The sequence below is a fragment of the Glycine soja genome, chromosome 8, assembly GCF_004193775.1.
Source record: "Glycine soja cultivar W05 chromosome 8, ASM419377v2, whole genome shotgun sequence".
In the NCBI taxonomy this organism is placed as follows: Eukaryota; Viridiplantae; Streptophyta; class Magnoliopsida; order Fabales; family Fabaceae; genus Glycine; species Glycine soja.
Window position 1 is genome coordinate 17,737,830 of NC_041009.1, and position 16,178 is coordinate 17,754,007.

Genomic DNA, 16,178 nt, shown 5'->3' on the forward strand with positions numbered 1-16,178 from the left:
AATAATTTTATGAGTTCAGTTAAAAAAACAAAAAGAAAATGAAAATCGAAAAGAATGTCTTGACTTATATCTAAGCGTTACGAGTTACCCTTTTTATATAAATAATTAAAAAACAATTCCATTTAAAAAATACCCCTTAATAAAAAAGCCGTTTTTGTTGAGTGTTGGAGCATTCCGAAAGACTGACATAGTGATATTCTGATAGCAACAAGGGCGTTAGGAATCAGAATCACACACTGCGGCGTACACAATTCACTCACCATCAAAGCTATCATTGGGAATCAACCAATAGCAAATGAAGGCTTTCCGTGCAGCGTCGACACAGCTGATCATTTCTGGCACCGCACTCACCCAAATCAAGTACTTCTTCAACTGACTAGGGCTTCCCTTTCTCATCTCTCACTTTCACCGCGCCGATCGTTTCACTCTCCCAAGTGTAAGTTCAACTTCTCACTCTCTCATCGAATGTCGTGTTTGTTTTCGTTTTTCCCATTTGTTGCATGTGTTTAGAGATACACTGTTCGAGGGTTTATCTCTTTGCAAGCCAATTGTGATCCTTCTTGTGTCCGATTTAGGGGTTTGGTGACTATTTTTTGTGATATTGCCAGAAATTTTCTTAATGGTTCAGTGAATCAAAACTCTGAAGCTGTTGATGCTAACTTGCATTGATGCTTTCCGAAATTCCCCCCCCCCCCCCCCCCCTGGAATTGTATTCTTCCTGGACTGATTTTTTTGGTATGCAGAACTTCAATGGACTACAGCTCCGAAGAAGATTCTGATATCAGTGAATCTGAGATTGAAGAGTACGCAGAGAAACCATATGAACAGTTAAGGGCTGGGAAATACAAGGTTAAAAATTTGAATGGAACTCTTAGGTGTCCTTACTGTGCTGGGAAGAAAAAACAAGAATTCAAATATAAGGATTTATTGCAACATGCATCAGGAGTTGGTAAGGGTTCTGCTAACAGAAGTGCACAACAAAAGGCAAACCACCTTGCTCTAGCAAAGTATTTGGAGACTGACCTAGCTAGTGAAGCAGAGTCAATCCAGCGCCCAGCTCCACCCCAAGCTGTCAATCAACCTTTGCTGCAAGAAGATCTTTATGTTTGGCCTTGGACAGGTATAATTGTTAACATAAAGGGGAAATCAATTGATTCTGGATATTGGTTGAAGGAATTTGCTAAATTCAGACCAATAGATTTCCGTATATTCTTAAAAGATGATGACCTGATTGCTGAGGCTGTGGTAGACTTCAATAACGACTGGAATGGTTTCATGAATGCAAGTGAGTTTGAGAAGTCATTTGAAGCTGCACGCCACGGTAAGAAGGATTGGAATTCAAGGAAGTTAGAAGCTGGCTCAAACATTTATGGATGGGTTGCCCGGGAAGATGATTATAATTGTGGAGGGCCAATCGGGGAATACCTCCGCAACAAAGGAAGGTTGAGGACAGTTTCAGATATTGTTCAAGAGGCATCTGTAAGCAGGAATAATATTGTGACAAACTTGACTAATGAAATTGAGATAACAAACGAAAACCTTGACAAAATGCAATATAAGTTTAATGAAAAGACTATGTCCTTGAGTAGGATGCTTGAGGAGAAAGATAAGCTTCACAATGCCTTTGAAGAAGGTTTGTGTACTTTCAATTTGTAGCTTCTGATTTTGCCTTTCATGTATAAATCCATGTTTTTCAAATGTGGCTATATATGTTCTACTATTATGAGATGTGCAAACTTTGTAGTTGATAATACTACATAATTGTTTCTTTTCTTTGTCAGAATCAAGGAATATGCAGCGTAGAGCTCGTAACGAGGTACGAAGGATCTTGGATGAACAAGAAAAGCTGAGTAGTGAATTGGAGGAAAAAAAGCGGAAACTTGATTCCTGGAGTAGAGATCTAAACAAACGTGAGGCCCTAACTGATCAAGAGAAGAAGAAACTAGATGAGGACAAGAAGAAGGTAATGCATATTATATTTTTTGGCCTGTAAATATGTACTCATTTAAATATAATTTTTATACCTTGGTTCTTTTTGGCATATCAGTAACTGTCATTTCAAAACTTTTTGGCATGTTTTTGTCTTTGGTCTGTTACTAAAATTATTTTATTGGTTGCCACTGATTTGAGCCAAGTAATTTATTCTGATCCTATTCACTCCCTTTAGATTGGACCCTTAAGTCAATATTGGCAAATTTATGGCTTCCATGCATTGTGAGGAAATTTCAATTCATAAAAATGGTTTCAGTTTTTATTATGTCATCTATGACAATAATTATTAAAAACCATTTGTAAAGAGCCAATGTTATTTTTTTGAGGAAAAAAAAAGCAGCATATTTTTCATTTCATAACAGCCCTTGAAAACATTTATAGCTTCTACATTGCCTTGCTTAAGGTGCTTATAGACTTTGAAATAATTAGCATTTATGATGTGGTTTTATAGGATTCTTACATAACCTCTTTGTCTTTCTAGAAAGATTTGAGGAATGAATCACTCCAATTGGCTTCAAAGGAACAAAAGATAGCTGATGAGAATGTCTTGAGGCTTGTTGAAGAGCAAAAGGTTTGCCTCTTATTTACTATTTAGTGTCTTGGTTATGAAAAGTTTGTTATTTATCACTTAATTCTTATACATTGTGAATGCCTACTATTAATGTGAATTTCAAAATTTCCAGCGAGAGAAAGAGGAGGCCTATAACAAGATACTTCAGTTGGAAAAACAGTTAGATGCCAAACAAAAGTTGGAAATGGAAATTGAAGAGTTAAAAGGGAAATTGCAAGTTATGAAGCATCTTGGAGATGAAGATGATGCAGCTGTTCAGAATAAAATAAAGGAGATGAATGATGAATTGCAAGAAAAAGTAGACAATTTGGAAAATATGGAGGCCATGAATCAAACCCTCATCGTGAAGGAGCGCCAAAGTAATGATGAACTGCAGGAAGCTCGTAAAGAATTAATAAACGTATGACCTCGTTTACTTTCTCCCTAATAAAAGTATCCCCCCGGTCCCCTCTTCTCTATCTATTTATAGAGATTTGCTAATTTACCCCGACCTTTTTTAGGAGTATTTTAATTTAGCAAACTATACTTTGGACTTGGGTGCATTTAAGAAAATCCTAGTTATATCTTTCACGTAGATTCCATGCTTTAACCTTTCTCTTCATTGATTCTTGAAGTTAACCACTCTAAAAAGCAACTGCTTCTCTTCCTGTGTCTAGTTATTCTAAGCTGTGAATATGCTTGCAAGAAGATTCTCTTCACCTTTCTGTTGGAAATAATAATTTTGAAATTCTATTATTGTATCATGAGTAGATTGTGGAGACTAATCTTTTTTCTTTCTGCTGCCAATGTCTTAGGGGTTAGACGATATGCTGAATGGTCCTAGAACTAATATTGGGCTCAAGAGAATGGGAGAGCTTGATCAGAAGATTTTTGTGAATAACTGCAAGAAAAGATTTCCTCTTGAAGAAGCTGGGACCAAAGGTGTCGAGCTTTGCTCTTTGTGGCAGGAGAACGTGAAGAATTCAGCTTGGCATCCATTTAAAGTGGTCACAGTTGATGATAAACCAGAGGTATGTACAACCTTGACATGCTTTGTGTTCATAAGGGAGTTTCTGCCTCAATTGGTTGGTTGACGCGGTTACTTGTAGTTTTCTGTTCACACATTGGAGAAGTTTGCTTTATATGCTTTCTTGTCCCGAGAAAATGGTTTTAATTGTTAGTAATTAATTAATTATATAATTTGTTGAGTTAAGGACTTGGCTTGGCATACGTAAAAGGTCCTGTGTTATACTCTTTAGCTATTGATGTGGCTTTGTATCATTAATACTTGTAAAGCAGAGAAGTATAATACTGAACCCATATAATGATGTTGCATTTATACAGAATATTATAAATGAGGAAGATGAGAAGTTAAGAAGCCTCAAGCAGGAATGGGGGGATGAGATATATTCAGCTGTTGTTACAGCCCTAAAAGAAATAAATGAATACAATGCAAGTGGTGGGTATACTGTTAAAGAGCTATGGAACTTCAAGGAAAAAAGAAAGGCTACATTGAAAGAAGTTATCAATTATATTATGGATCATATCAAGCCACTTAAGCGCAAGAGAGCTTAGGCAAAAGGTTAGTGTTTCTGACTTCCAGTTGAGTTTTGGTGAGAATTGTTTTGTGTGGCTGATTAATGTGCTCAGATTGATATTCCTGTGATGGCCACACTGAATAAAAATAGAATTTTGAAAGAAAGAAAGAATAAAAAAACTTGGTTGCATCCCTGCATGTGACAACTTTAGGCTCGTATTGGGTGCAGTAATAAATAATTTGTGTGTAAACTATGAAGTGAGCCATTTAGGATTAAGTAATCTATTGGTAGTATGTTGCTGACAATCCTTATTTTCTAAGTTTTGCATCACCATCTGTTGCTTTCTGATTTATTCAAATCACTGCATCAATAAGTTTTTGCTTTACTAGAAGTTGCTTAGTTTTACTATGTTTATTATGAATAATTTTAGAGGCAGAAGTTGAAAATGAAATGGTGATGACTGATAGAATAAAATATACCAGTTTTATATATTTGTTTTCAGAAAGACAAGAAATTCCTATATGTACATATTTCAGCTTAGTTAACATATCTCTTAATATTTGAACGAATGTTCCATCCAAGTCTTTGCAGGGGATAAATGCCTGATAGCTCAACCGGTAGATGGAAGTATCACCGTTTCTTGGGCTTATACGAGCCATTTGAAACAAGCTACTGAAGATAAGCGTAGAATGTGATAACATTTCATCAATAATGGATTTGAACATCTGTAATCTGGCAAATATCCCTAAATACTAACAACGAATCAATTTTCTGAGGTTGTGTCCGCGGATTTTATGCCAATGGTTGCCCATCTCTATATATATAATTTTAGCCATGGAGCTTATATTTGTGTGGCTGATTAATGAGCATATAGCCAATAGTTAGGGATTTTTGCCAATGATCTACTGACCAATGTGGCTGATTAAAGGGGGGAAAATGTGTTTTTAGTCCTTATATTATTTTTATGAATCGTGGTCAAGGTCTCTACTTTTAGCCAATGTAGTGATTTGTGGATTGCATTAACCAATAGATAAGCCATGGTTTTTTTAAAATATATACCTTTATTTGCTATTATTTCCATATTTTTATATTATAGAATAGATACTTGAACTGAAATTGGTCGGGTTTCAATAATTTGGTTTAGTGTTTTGAATTCATAAGATTAATCCAAACTAATGGACACTCCTAGTTTTTAAATGTTTTTTTTTATTTTTTATTATTTGAAGTAAATACAGTTTAAAAAGTTTTGAGTAAGTTCTTACTATGATTATCTTTATACTCTACCGATAAATGTTTACAATGATTTGAGAGTTACTGTTTGTTGTTACTATTGGTTTTAATAACTTAATTTATGTTTTTTTTAATAATCCTTAGGGATTTAAAAATATAGTTAAAATTACAAGGAATTTTTAAAATCTTTAATAACTAAAATATATTAAGATCCTGTTAAAAAATAAATGGATAGACCTGTTTGAAATTTTAATGAAAAATGTAGGGATTTACCTTTCAATCTTTCCTTTGTTTGATGTGGAAAAAAATGATATGAAAAGGAGTGAGAGAAAAGATAAAATAAATGCAAAGTTAATAAAATTGAAATTGTTGAAATTTAAAGTAAAGAGGATAAATAGAAAAAAAAGAAAAATTTATTTTCCTTTCCACGTAATTGATTGAATAGAAAAATGAGAAAAAAAATCTTAAATTACATTCGAGTCCTTAAAATGTAACAAACTATAAAAAGTATTAAAAAATTGTGAAGTTGCTCGTTTTCTCTACCATTTCCTCCCGAATGCAAACGTGAAAACTTTTATTGCCATTCTCACATTTTATATTGTCTTTCCTTCTGTTTTCAATTCATTTGCCATCGAAAAGTTTTCGGAAGATGTTCATTCTGTTTTTGTGATTTTCTCTCCACTTTTTCTTATCAAAACCAAACATAATGCTCTAAGTTATCTAAATGGGCCAACAACTAACTTTAATAAACTCATTTTCTTTCAGTTAAAAAAAACTCATTTTCAAGATGGAAATGTATGCTAAAATAAAATGACTTTCTTACTATCAGTTTTTTAAATTTATTTTAAACAATTAAAGATGAAAAAGGTTCTATTAAGAAATAACATTTATTATATTTTTCATATTTCTAATGTAATAACTGTTTCGTTTTCTTCAATGGCCTTAACAGTTAACAAACAAAAAATCGCAAATCAATCACATTCCATATGACATAACTTTTATAAGAATCATAAAAGCAGGCTTTCAAGCTAGCATGATGCAAGGCCCCTGGCCATTTTGAGTTGATTGAACTTGACAAGTTTAACTTATAAAAATAAAATAAAAAAAGCTAGCGTACCCAGATTTTATGCAGTCAGGATTTGGTGCAGTTAGCAAAATTGAAACCGTTGTCTAAAAATTAGACTATTCACATTTCAAGTTCATGTTTCAAATCTTATTTGCTATGATCAAAATAGGAGTCATGCAATCGTTCACAATTCATGTTTGAAATTTATAGCCTTTTGTTGACGCCAACATCCTACAGACAAAGCAGATTAATATACAAGCAGAAAACATTGAGATGCCCCTTCTTGACAATACTTAAAATCAACCAAACACACAATGGCAAATGCTGTCTCTTACTGACAGAGAAAAGGCAACCACAAGAACAACTGGTCAATTTTTTCCACTTCCTTCCTATCCAAGCTCATTTCTTAGAAGAACAAGTTTCACATGTTTTCTGCAAAGTCGAGTACGGAGTAGTCCTTCATAGTACACTAAAAACACCGGCAGAACTTATGGCCACCTTTTTTCCTTACAAGGATTTTCTCCCAATGCTCTAGCAATTGTATAAACATGAATGTCCAAATAAAAAAAAATAAAAATTAACAGCTTGTTTGTTTTGCTGTCGAATTGTCACAAAAGTTAAGTAAAACAAGGCCTAGGTGAAACAACCACCAAAGAATGAAATGCTTCCTTCCACCTTATCAAACAGCATTTTTACAAGAAACAAATTCTGATGATCATAATGCTTAGAATGACCTAAGAATCACTGTATCATTTTACAAAGTCCAGTCATGCCATAGTGACACCGAATTCATTGACTAGAAGATGAAGTGTGTGTTTTGATTGGCATCCAGGATGCATGTTAGCCTGCAAATTCATGTAAAAAACAAGCAAATAACACAGAAACAAGCCTGACTTGCTTCAAGTTAGCCTACAAATTCACATCAAAAGCAAGCAAACAAACACAGAAACAAGCCTAAATTGCTTTAGGTTGATGCACATTCATGGTCCAAGTATTATATTCAAGCAAAAGGATAATTCAAAACCAGAGTTAGGCACACACAGGATAAGTAGCAACAAAGAGAGAGTATTAATAAAGACACTTAATGCCAAAGGTTTACATTAATAGAAATTGGTATTTCAACAGATATACAGAAGCAGCTCAAACAAAGAGAGATCTAACAAGTTTTATCATTTTTTTTTTCCTCAATGAGAACCTTGTCCATTCTCAACACCTAACCCATACAAGACACCTGCATACTTCTCCAAGGAGCCACTAAAGAAATTATCCTTCAATTTCCTGAATGTACAGGAAGTGAGCAAGCTATCGGAGCCGGCCTGATGGCTAATCCCAACCCTCTCGACCTCCAACAACTCAGCGAGCTTGTTCAAGCCTCCATGGAGGCTGTTGCAGAACTTCATGAGGTGCTTTATGTCATACACAGTGGGGAAATACATGTTTATCAAATTAAAGAACCCAACTTGCGTATCGGGCAAATCCTGACACGTCAAAAGCTTCAACAAGTACCCGAAATCGTAACCACTGTGGAAAGTAACCCAATGAATGTTGTCGTTTAAGACGATCCCGGAGGACATGAGAAGCTCCCCAAAACGGTGGGCGTCGATGCCGTTTTCGTTGTTCCTCTTGAAATCGATGCCGCTTTGGCGCAAGAGCTCGATGGAGTCGTTGGCAAAGACGTCCTCGTTGACGTTGAATTCGCGGAAGTTGAATTGCCAGATGCAGCAGCACGTGTCGGATTCTTCGTCGTCGCCGCCGCACATGGGAAGGTTGCCGTGCTCGTCGGAGAAGGTGAGGCCCAATTGGATGAGTTTGAGCATGTCGACGTTGTCCTTTAGGGTTTGGTAATGGTAATCGTAGCTGTTTTTGAAATTCCCCACTGGTCGGAGAACGATCCCCGGAAACTCCGTGTCCATGGCGATGTAAGGGTAGTTGTCCACAATTTCGCGAATCAACGCGAACTCCTCTTCCAGGTTATCGTTCCACACCTCGCGAATCTGGATCGAATCGCTTTTCGCTAATATCAGCGGCATTCCTTGCAGCTGCAGCAGCAGCAACCACGACAACAATTTCAATTTCAATTCAATTCACCAGATCTGTTCAAATTTCAATTCCAAATTGCACAATTGAAAGAATTTGTAATAAGAAATTGAAAACAAAAACAATTAATTAGAAAGGAATTATTGTTATTATTATATGAATGATGAATGATGATTCTGACCTCGGGTTAGGAAAGTTGGGAACTTTGGAAATGAGGAGAGAGAAGGAAGAGATTTGATGGGGAATGAAATCTCTTCCGTTCTAGGGTTTTCTTTTTCGTTTTGATATCAAAAAAAGGGGAAAAGAAGAAGGGGTGAAAGAGGAGGAGCAAATTAAATTAGTGGTCATGGAAATGGTTTTTATTGCTTCTTTTCTTTGGTTGCTCAACTTGTTTTCTTTTGCTTTTATTATTATTATTATTATGGAAGAATCATCTTTTTGTTTGTGTCGTGGAAACCAAATCTTTCTCTAAGAATTTTTTGTAAGAGAGTATGGGTGTCCTCTGACAATATTAGTCTGGTTGGTAACAGTATATAATTGTTGTTATTCGTCTAAGAGAATTTTTGTATATAATAAAAATTAAATATGAATTTTTTTATTAAATAAATCATTTTTAAGAGAATTTTTGTATATAATGAAAATTAAATATGAATTTTTTTATTAAATAAATCATTTTTACATGTAAGAATGCAAGAGGATTTTATATCACTGCATCCACTGTTTATAATTTTTCTCTCAAATTGTATAGAAAAAAAAATAACCATTGAAAAAAGATCTAAGTATATTAAACCTGTTTGTTTAAATTTATTTATTCAAATAAGTAGATCTTTAATAAAATAAATATTTTTTTTTATTTTTTAATATGTTTGTCTAGTATGCTCCTACTTAAAAAATATTTATATTATTTTAAAAATCAAATTCTATTAATTTTTAAAAAAAATACTTGTATAAAAATATTTATTTTAAAGTTACTTTTTTAAGTTTAAAGTCACTCATTATAAAATTGCTATTTGTTTTGCAATTTGTGGGATAAGATATTCTTTAGAATGAAGCAAAACATTTTAATGGTAAAAAATGCGTACACGAACACGATGTCTTCATCAAAAGAAAATTGTGCACAGTTTCTTTATTCAGAAATTAAAAAAAAAAAGAAAAAGTGTGCACATCATCTTAATCTTGGCTGCAAAGTTTTCAATGATTCATTCTCGCCTTCGAACCAGGCTTCCAAGTTAAACGTGTTGTTTTTTTTATCATTTTCTTCACACTGTAAATTAAAATCCCCGACCGCCCCCAAAAAAATGTTAGAAAATAGTAAAAAAGAGAAAACAGAACAAAAAAAAATGATAGACAGATGGCAACTAATGACACCCTACCAAATTTTACACCGTTTTAGCCTGTTTATCATATAATAATGACACGATGTGGTTATGTTATTTAATAATTTTATTAAAAATATTAAAGTAATTAATTTAATTGTCCAAAAGATTAAGTTCGTATTTTTTTATAAATAAAAAATAATAATACATATTTCATCATATTATTTTATTTTGATAGATAATATGTTATTTAAAATGGAAGTAAATTTATTGCTAGATAACATATCAATAAATGTCCAATCATGTCAAATTTAGTAAGTATGAGTAGAAGGATAATATAAATCTTTGAATGTTTGGGTGTATAATAAAGAGATTAGATTATAATAGTGTTTAGTGTGACTTAAAAGTGATAGATTTAATATTATTTATTGATTTTGTTATTATGTAAGGATTTTAATAAATTTTATTGTCATTGCTATCATCATTATTATTACTGTAAGTATTATTTTAGTAGTAATGACAATCACAATAATGATAGTAGTGAATTAAATTAAATATAGGATTAGAATTAATATTAACCTTTAGATTAAATAGATAGGATTTTGTTGTCCATCTCCACAAACAGAATCATATTTTTGTTGTATAACATATTGTTTCATTAAAATATTTTTGATGGAGTTCATTAATTTAATATATTTTAAAAATATTAAAAACAAAATTAAGCAAATGAATGAAATTATATAAACTTGAATTGTTTATTATAAAATTGAATTGGAGATTATACACGAGGGAAAAAAAAAGTATGAAACAATTTACTTGTATATTGTTAAGTAAACAGATTTTTATGTCTTAAGACTCCTAATTATTTTGATTAGATACAAATAAACACAAATGATAAAAGTTGTGTCTAATGTGTTATCAAATAAATATAATATTTAAGACTTCCATTTAATAATCTACGTCTGATATCCATTTTGCATAAGTATTCTTCCATGATCTATCAAAATCCTATGAAGAATAAATAAAATTTAATATCTGAAAATGTTGAATACCATCAAAAGACATGCCCTACTATGTAGACTTGTTATGACTTATAAGAAAGCATTTTTCTACTAAAGTACTCAACATAAAAGTCGACTAGATTTGACACTCTACATGAAGAAAAAACATTTATTTACTCAATGGTCATTATCATCAGATGAAAATCAAGTGAAGAAATCAACTCGTTGTAAGATAACTGATACTTAAAAATGAAAGTTATAAATACCACAAGCTTTGAAAAAGAATACGCGAACCTTATGTGAAAACATTCTTTATTCTTTCAGTAGAATTTTTTTTTGTATATTCTTGTAAAGTTTAAAAGCTCTCAAAACACCTTGATCATATTAAAAGAAAAGACTAAGTATTGATTGTATATTTGTTTGCGAGACAATCACTATATTAGTTAGTGTGCAAATTTAACAACAAATCTTTTTATGATTTATTTAAAGTCACTAGTGACTTGATAGAACAAATAATATTGGGTGTTCGTTAAGCTTGGGGGTAGAGCTTGGTTTGTAGAACCAGAAGTTGTTATGACATAAGTAACTTGTGGGCAGTCACTAAAACTTAGTGGTTTATCAAGAACTAAATGTAGTCTTAGTGGTAAAGACAAACTAGTATAACCTCCTATGTATTATATTTACTTGCTTTCTTTTCTCTTTAAATTGCTCGAGGGATTGAATTTGCTTTTAGGCGATTAAAGATTTTATTTCACTTGTGAAAATGTTTTCATCATATGTAAACACTTTGAAAATTTGTTATCTATTTTCACAAATCTTCTCTTTCAAACAAAGACTTTGTTTGTTTACGAAAAGAATTATTTTTTTTAAATCACAATTCAATCTCTCTTGTTGTGATATTTCTCCTTATAAATATTATTATTACTCTACTATTACTACAAATAAGTTGATTTGTTAAAATAATTTTTTCATACAATTTTTTTATACAATCATGGGAAAATATATCCATTTTTATCGTATTGTTTTTTTAACAAAAAAATGAGGCCTTCTTTTACTATAGCATAATATGTGTGCTGATAGTCTCACTCGGCAATTATGACTATGTTCAACAAGTCATTTCAATTAACTTCTCACTTTTTTTACTTGTTGAAAAACTTATTTAATTGTTCGGTAAACAAGTTTTTTTTTAATAGATTGTATTATTTTTTGAAATGCTACTTCAAGTGGCATTTTATAAAACACTATCTTCTAGTTTTTTTTTTATATATTTTATTCTCATTTCATCCTTACAATAGATTTTCATTTATATTATTTTACATTTTCCAACCACTTCAACAGTGAGTTTTATCGAATTTATGATTTATTAAGTTAATTTAAAAGCTTTTTCAGCTTTTAGCTATTAGTTAATTTTTCAGCTTTCAACTAGTTTTTCAGTTAATTTTAGTAAACATAACCTATATAATATATAATATGATTAATATAACCTATATAATATATAATATGATTAATATTGATTGATGTGATAATTGTGATTAGAAGCATAATATGAAATCATTAAATGGTTGTGTCTATATTAGAGGGGTCAAATTATATTAGTATGTTATTAGGTGTATGACTTCACAATATACAACAAAACACGGGCATCTTGTTAAGATACATGATAAAAAACATATTTTTGTCAAGGATATTTTTGTTGTTTTTGTTTTTGAAAAGATTAAGAGTGAACTTAGTAAGCATGAGAGTGAGAATAAAACCCTTATGAAGGTCATCTTTGAGTCCAACTGTGCACAAGTGACCCAATCAAGCAAATTAAGAAAGTTGCTATATCCACTTACCCTATCTGCTAATACACTCCCTCTTGTCAATTTTCCCCCAAACTACCCTTAATTTATCTTTTCCATTAAAACAAACAAAATAAAATCCAATCAAAAAATGAAAAAGGAAATAATTAATTTATTTGGAATGCGTGTTTCAAGGTATCATGTGAATCACATTCTGAGGAATATTGTGACTAACCCGTAATATATCTTTTCATTTAATATTTTTTTAAAAAATTAGTATTAAGGGCAAACTCATGTACTTTTTAAAAAAAGTTGGTATGATTTATTTGTTTAAACCTAAGATTCAACTGTTTCTTTTTTAAAATGTTGAATATACATTATAAATAATTTAAAAGTAAAATAAATAATTTTTTATTCTACTTGCTTTTAATAGGACATAGATAGGTAATAATCTTAACTTATGGTACTTGTAATTTAAAATTACTTAAATAATTTTAATTATATATAAGTTAAGTTTCTCTAATATAATTTTAGTATAAATATAAAAATTTAAAATTATTTATTTTTCATATAATATATGTTTTAAAAGTATTTGTTTTATTATAACTATATTTTAAGTTTGTTTGTTTATAATTTATTTTTTATTTTAATTTTTTAACAAATATCTATAAATATACTTACAAGCACATACACACATACAGATATAAAGACACACACATATATATATATAAAATAAAAAATATTACACATATATTAAAAATTATAATTATAATAATAATATAAGAATTTATAAATTGTAAACTTAAGATCAGTGTAGGACACATATTATTACACTAAAAATTAATTAAATTGGAGGAGAATTAGTTTTATGAAAGGGAGAGGGATGTACATTTTATAAGGTGGAATGTGTCTTATAGGGTAGTTGGGGAAAAAATTGAGAAAGGAGAGTGTATTAGAATATAGGTGAAGTGAGTATAGCAATTGCTCAGATTAAATATACGGTCGGACGTAGGCCCAATAGAACCCAATTCAGAGGTAAAGGAGCATTTTAGTAAATAAATAGTGAGGTTGTAGCTAGGGTTTTTTCTCATATAAGATCGATTATACTCACAAGTTTTGTTCTTTCCTAGCAATTCGGCGCAATCGTCTTCTGCTTCAAGGTTCTTTTCTCCCTCCCTCTCTCTCTATGATTGTGCTTTTAAGCATTACCAAATACTGACTAAACTTCTAATAATTTGTCTCTACTCTTGATCGTGGTAAATCTTTTATTTTTATTTTTTATTTTTGAGGTTTACGGTGAAAGATTTTAGGGTTTTTATTTGGAAGGCATTGGTTGTTGCAGCTTGCTACTGTTGGAGATTTGGTGATTTCCCAATTTAATTTTAGTATATGTCAATGCTGCAGTCGCAAAGTTGCAACTTTCGTCGTATCTTTTAAAAAAAATGAAGCCTTTGCATGAATGTCTGAATGCTGATTCATAGCACAAGATCTGATTCCCTGTGTTATTTTGTTTGTGCAGGAAGGAGAGCTTGTTATTCTCTATCAACAAGGAAAATGTCAGGGTATGATTGTTTTTCTCTCGTGAGTGATTGTATAGTATAATGATAATGATTAGTTATGCTATCTGAACTTCATGGATGGAAAATTTTGTTAGAGAGGATATTTGTCCAAGTTACAAATTACAATTTTAATTAGAGCCTCTGGTTTTAGTTATAAGTTGTTCTCTTATATTATGGAAATGGTAGGTTCTGAATTCGCTTCTATTTATCCCGACTGGTTAGGGAATTGGATTTGAAAACCTTATTTAAGAATGAATGAAAAATGATTCTTTTGTGGGCCATTAGTAAAAGTTGTTCTCGTTTCTGATAGTGTGTCCTAGTCATTGAGTTTCTCTTGAGAATAGCTTATCATTATCCAGTATCAATTCATATAGGGTTGCTCTGTTCATGATATTGTTATGCATTGTTGCATATTTAGGAACAAATGAAAAAATAATACTTTTGTGGCTATTAGTAAAAGTTGTCCATCTTGTTCTGATAGTGTGTCCTAGTCTTTGTGTTTCTCTTGAGAATAACTAATCAAGTATCCATTCTTATATGGGTTGCTCTTTTCATGATATTTCCCCTGCAGTGAAGAGGTTGTTGTTGCAGCTGAGCCAGCTGCTGCCATCCCAGGCGAGCCTATGGATATCATGACTGCCTTGCAACTTGTGCTCAGAAAATCTCTGGCTTATGGTGGTCTTGCACGAGGCCTTCACGAAGGGGCAAAAGTGATTGAGAAGCATGCTGCACAACTCTGTGTTCTAGCAGAAGACTGTGACCAGCCTGACTATGTTAAACTGGTTAAGGCCCTTTGTGCAGAGCACAATGTTAGCCTGCTGACAGTTCCGAGTGCAAAGACCCTTGGAGAATGGGCTGGTGTAAGTGTCATTGACAGTAAACTTTCTTGTTGATTTCATTCCTTTGGGGAATTTCATTTGATTTTTGTTGGTCAAATATCATTATTCTTTATTTATATGCCTTCAAACGGATTAATTTTATGTCATTGTTTTTGTGTTTTAATTCTGGTGGACCTTCTCCCTGCAGTTGTGCAAGATTGATTCCGAAGGAAAAGCTAGGAAGGTTACTGGTTGCTCCTGTGTGGTTGTGAAGGTATGAAATGTGTAGAAATGAAAATGTTTGTTGATAGTGTTTTACAACGCATTATCATTATTTAACTTTTGGCTGCTTGCAGGATTTTGGTGAGGAGCATGAAGCCTATAACGTCGTTCTGCAGCATGTGAAATCTCAATGAGTTGCAAGATTCATAGATTTTATGCATTTCATTTTGGGTTATTCCATGAGAATGAATTTTGCCTTGTAGCTGGATTATATCTACCTTGGGTTTTGATTGTTTAATATGACTGCCACATTCTAAATGTTGTTCCTTTTTTCTTTCTTTCTTTGATGCATTGCTGTTACTCTAATTAGGAACTCTTGTTTCACATTTAATCATTAAAGAAGGGAAAGTTACATGATAACAATCTGACTCTTTATTCGGCATTAATGCTAATTCTTGCGTTGCCCGTGAAAAATTTGGTCTGACTACAGAAATGTCAAGTTATAAAGTGATTTTGTTGTTTGTATTTGATAAATATGGACGGCGGATAATTAAGTTTAGGGCGTTAATTTAACTGCTACATACCTCGTGTAGGGTGTGATATGTTAAACAGTTCTATAATTCAAGATGTGGGGCGTAAGCGTTGTGGCACATTTAAAATTTTATAAATCGGAAGTAGGATGGATTCAGAGTGTCTGGTGGGTGTGGCGGATTTTTGTACTTTATGGAGTTAGGCAAAATTATAAATTTGATTCTCTTATTTGTCTCTAATTTTAAATTTGATTTTTCTTTAAAATTATTTATGTATTTAGTTTTTTTATATTCTTCAGTCTAGATTTAGATGTTTAGATGTTGACCGTGAGAAAACTTACGTTCTGATATGTGTCAATTGCTGTGGAGTCTGTTATTGCAAAAATGTTCCGCATCAAGCATACCTAGACACACCCAATTGAGCACAAGCGGAAAAGAGAGGGGAGAAGGTAAACAAGTCTATGTAGATTTGTTGCATCTCTAGGATTCTCGCCACTTCTCAGTTCCTCCAAAACCCTTGGCAATAAAAAAAAAAATT

General features: G+C 32.0%; 3 protein-coding genes across 6 annotated transcripts; 2 read left to right on the forward strand and 1 right to left on the reverse strand.

Annotated features, from left to right (window-relative positions):
• Positions 1-164: 164 nt before the first annotated feature.
• Positions 165-5,114, forward strand: LOC114422485 (factor of DNA methylation 1-like). 2 transcript variants are annotated; one of them, XM_028388865.1, is made up of 8 exons: positions 165-436; positions 744-1,633; positions 1,782-1,963; positions 2,474-2,563; positions 2,676-2,963; positions 3,358-3,573; positions 3,887-4,124; positions 4,663-5,114. In XM_028388865.1, exons 2-7 carry the CDS (start codon positions 751-753, stop codon positions 4,115-4,117), a joined length of 1,890 nt encoding a protein of 629 aa, XP_028244666.1. In that variant the 5' UTR covers positions 165-436; positions 744-750; the 3' UTR covers positions 4,118-4,124; positions 4,663-5,114. The 2 variants fall into 2 exon arrangements, with proteins under 2 accessions (XP_028244666.1, XP_028244665.1); XM_028388864.1 differs by having other exon boundaries at positions 166-436; positions 4,672-5,114.
• A 2,307-nt stretch (positions 5,115-7,421) lies between these two features.
• On the reverse strand, positions 7,422-8,793 carry LOC114422486 (probable CCR4-associated factor 1 homolog 7). 2 transcript variants are annotated; one of them, XM_028388868.1, is made up of 2 exons: positions 8,595-8,793; positions 7,422-8,415 (listed from the first exon to the last, which is right to left on the reverse strand). In XM_028388868.1, exon 2 carries the CDS (start codon positions 8,404-8,406, stop codon positions 7,561-7,563), a length of 846 nt encoding a protein of 281 aa, XP_028244669.1. In that variant the 5' UTR covers positions 8,407-8,415; positions 8,595-8,793; the 3' UTR covers positions 7,422-7,560. The 2 variants fall into 2 exon arrangements, with proteins under 2 accessions (XP_028244669.1, XP_028244667.1); XM_028388866.1 differs by having other exon boundaries at positions 7,422-8,469; positions 8,595-8,770.
• Positions 8,794-13,532: 4,739 nt separating this feature from the next.
• Positions 13,533-15,530, forward strand: LOC114422487 (40S ribosomal protein S12-like). 2 transcript variants are annotated; one of them, XM_028388870.1, is made up of 6 exons: positions 13,606-13,671; positions 13,854-13,874; positions 14,031-14,073; positions 14,642-14,930; positions 15,097-15,162; positions 15,245-15,530. In XM_028388870.1, exons 3-6 carry the CDS (start codon positions 14,066-14,068, stop codon positions 15,302-15,304), a joined length of 423 nt encoding a protein of 140 aa, XP_028244671.1. In that variant the 5' UTR covers positions 13,606-13,671; positions 13,854-13,874; positions 14,031-14,065; the 3' UTR covers positions 15,305-15,530. The 2 variants fall into 2 exon arrangements, with proteins under 2 accessions (XP_028244670.1, XP_028244671.1); XM_028388869.1 differs by lacking the exon at positions 13,854-13,874 and having other exon boundaries at positions 13,533-13,671.
• Positions 15,531-16,178: the final 648 nt, after the last annotated feature.

Bases quoted from the DNA above. Each gene is read 5' to 3' on its own strand.
- LOC114422485 (XM_028388865.1), top strand. From the start codon at position 751: ATGGACTACAGCTCCGAAGAAGATTCTGATATCAGTGAATCTGAGATT. The intron at 1,634-1,781 runs GTTTGTGTACTT...TTTCTTTGTCAG, and splicing joins TCACAATGCCTTTGAAGAAG to AATCAAGGAATATGCAGCGT. The intron at 3,574-3,886 runs GTATGTACAACC...GCATTTATACAG, and splicing joins CAGTTGATGATAAACCAGAG to AATATTATAAATGAGGAAGA.
- LOC114422486 (XM_028388868.1), bottom strand. From the start codon at position 8,406: ATGCCGCTGATATTAGCGAAAAGCGATTCGATCCAGATTCGCGAGGTG.
- LOC114422487 (XM_028388869.1), top strand. The intron at 14,931-15,096 runs GTAAGTGTCATT...TTCTCCCTGCAG, and splicing joins CCCTTGGAGAATGGGCTGGT to TTGTGCAAGATTGATTCCGA. The intron at 15,163-15,244 runs GTATGAAATGTG...GGCTGCTTGCAG, and splicing joins GCTCCTGTGTGGTTGTGAAG to GATTTTGGTGAGGAGCATGA.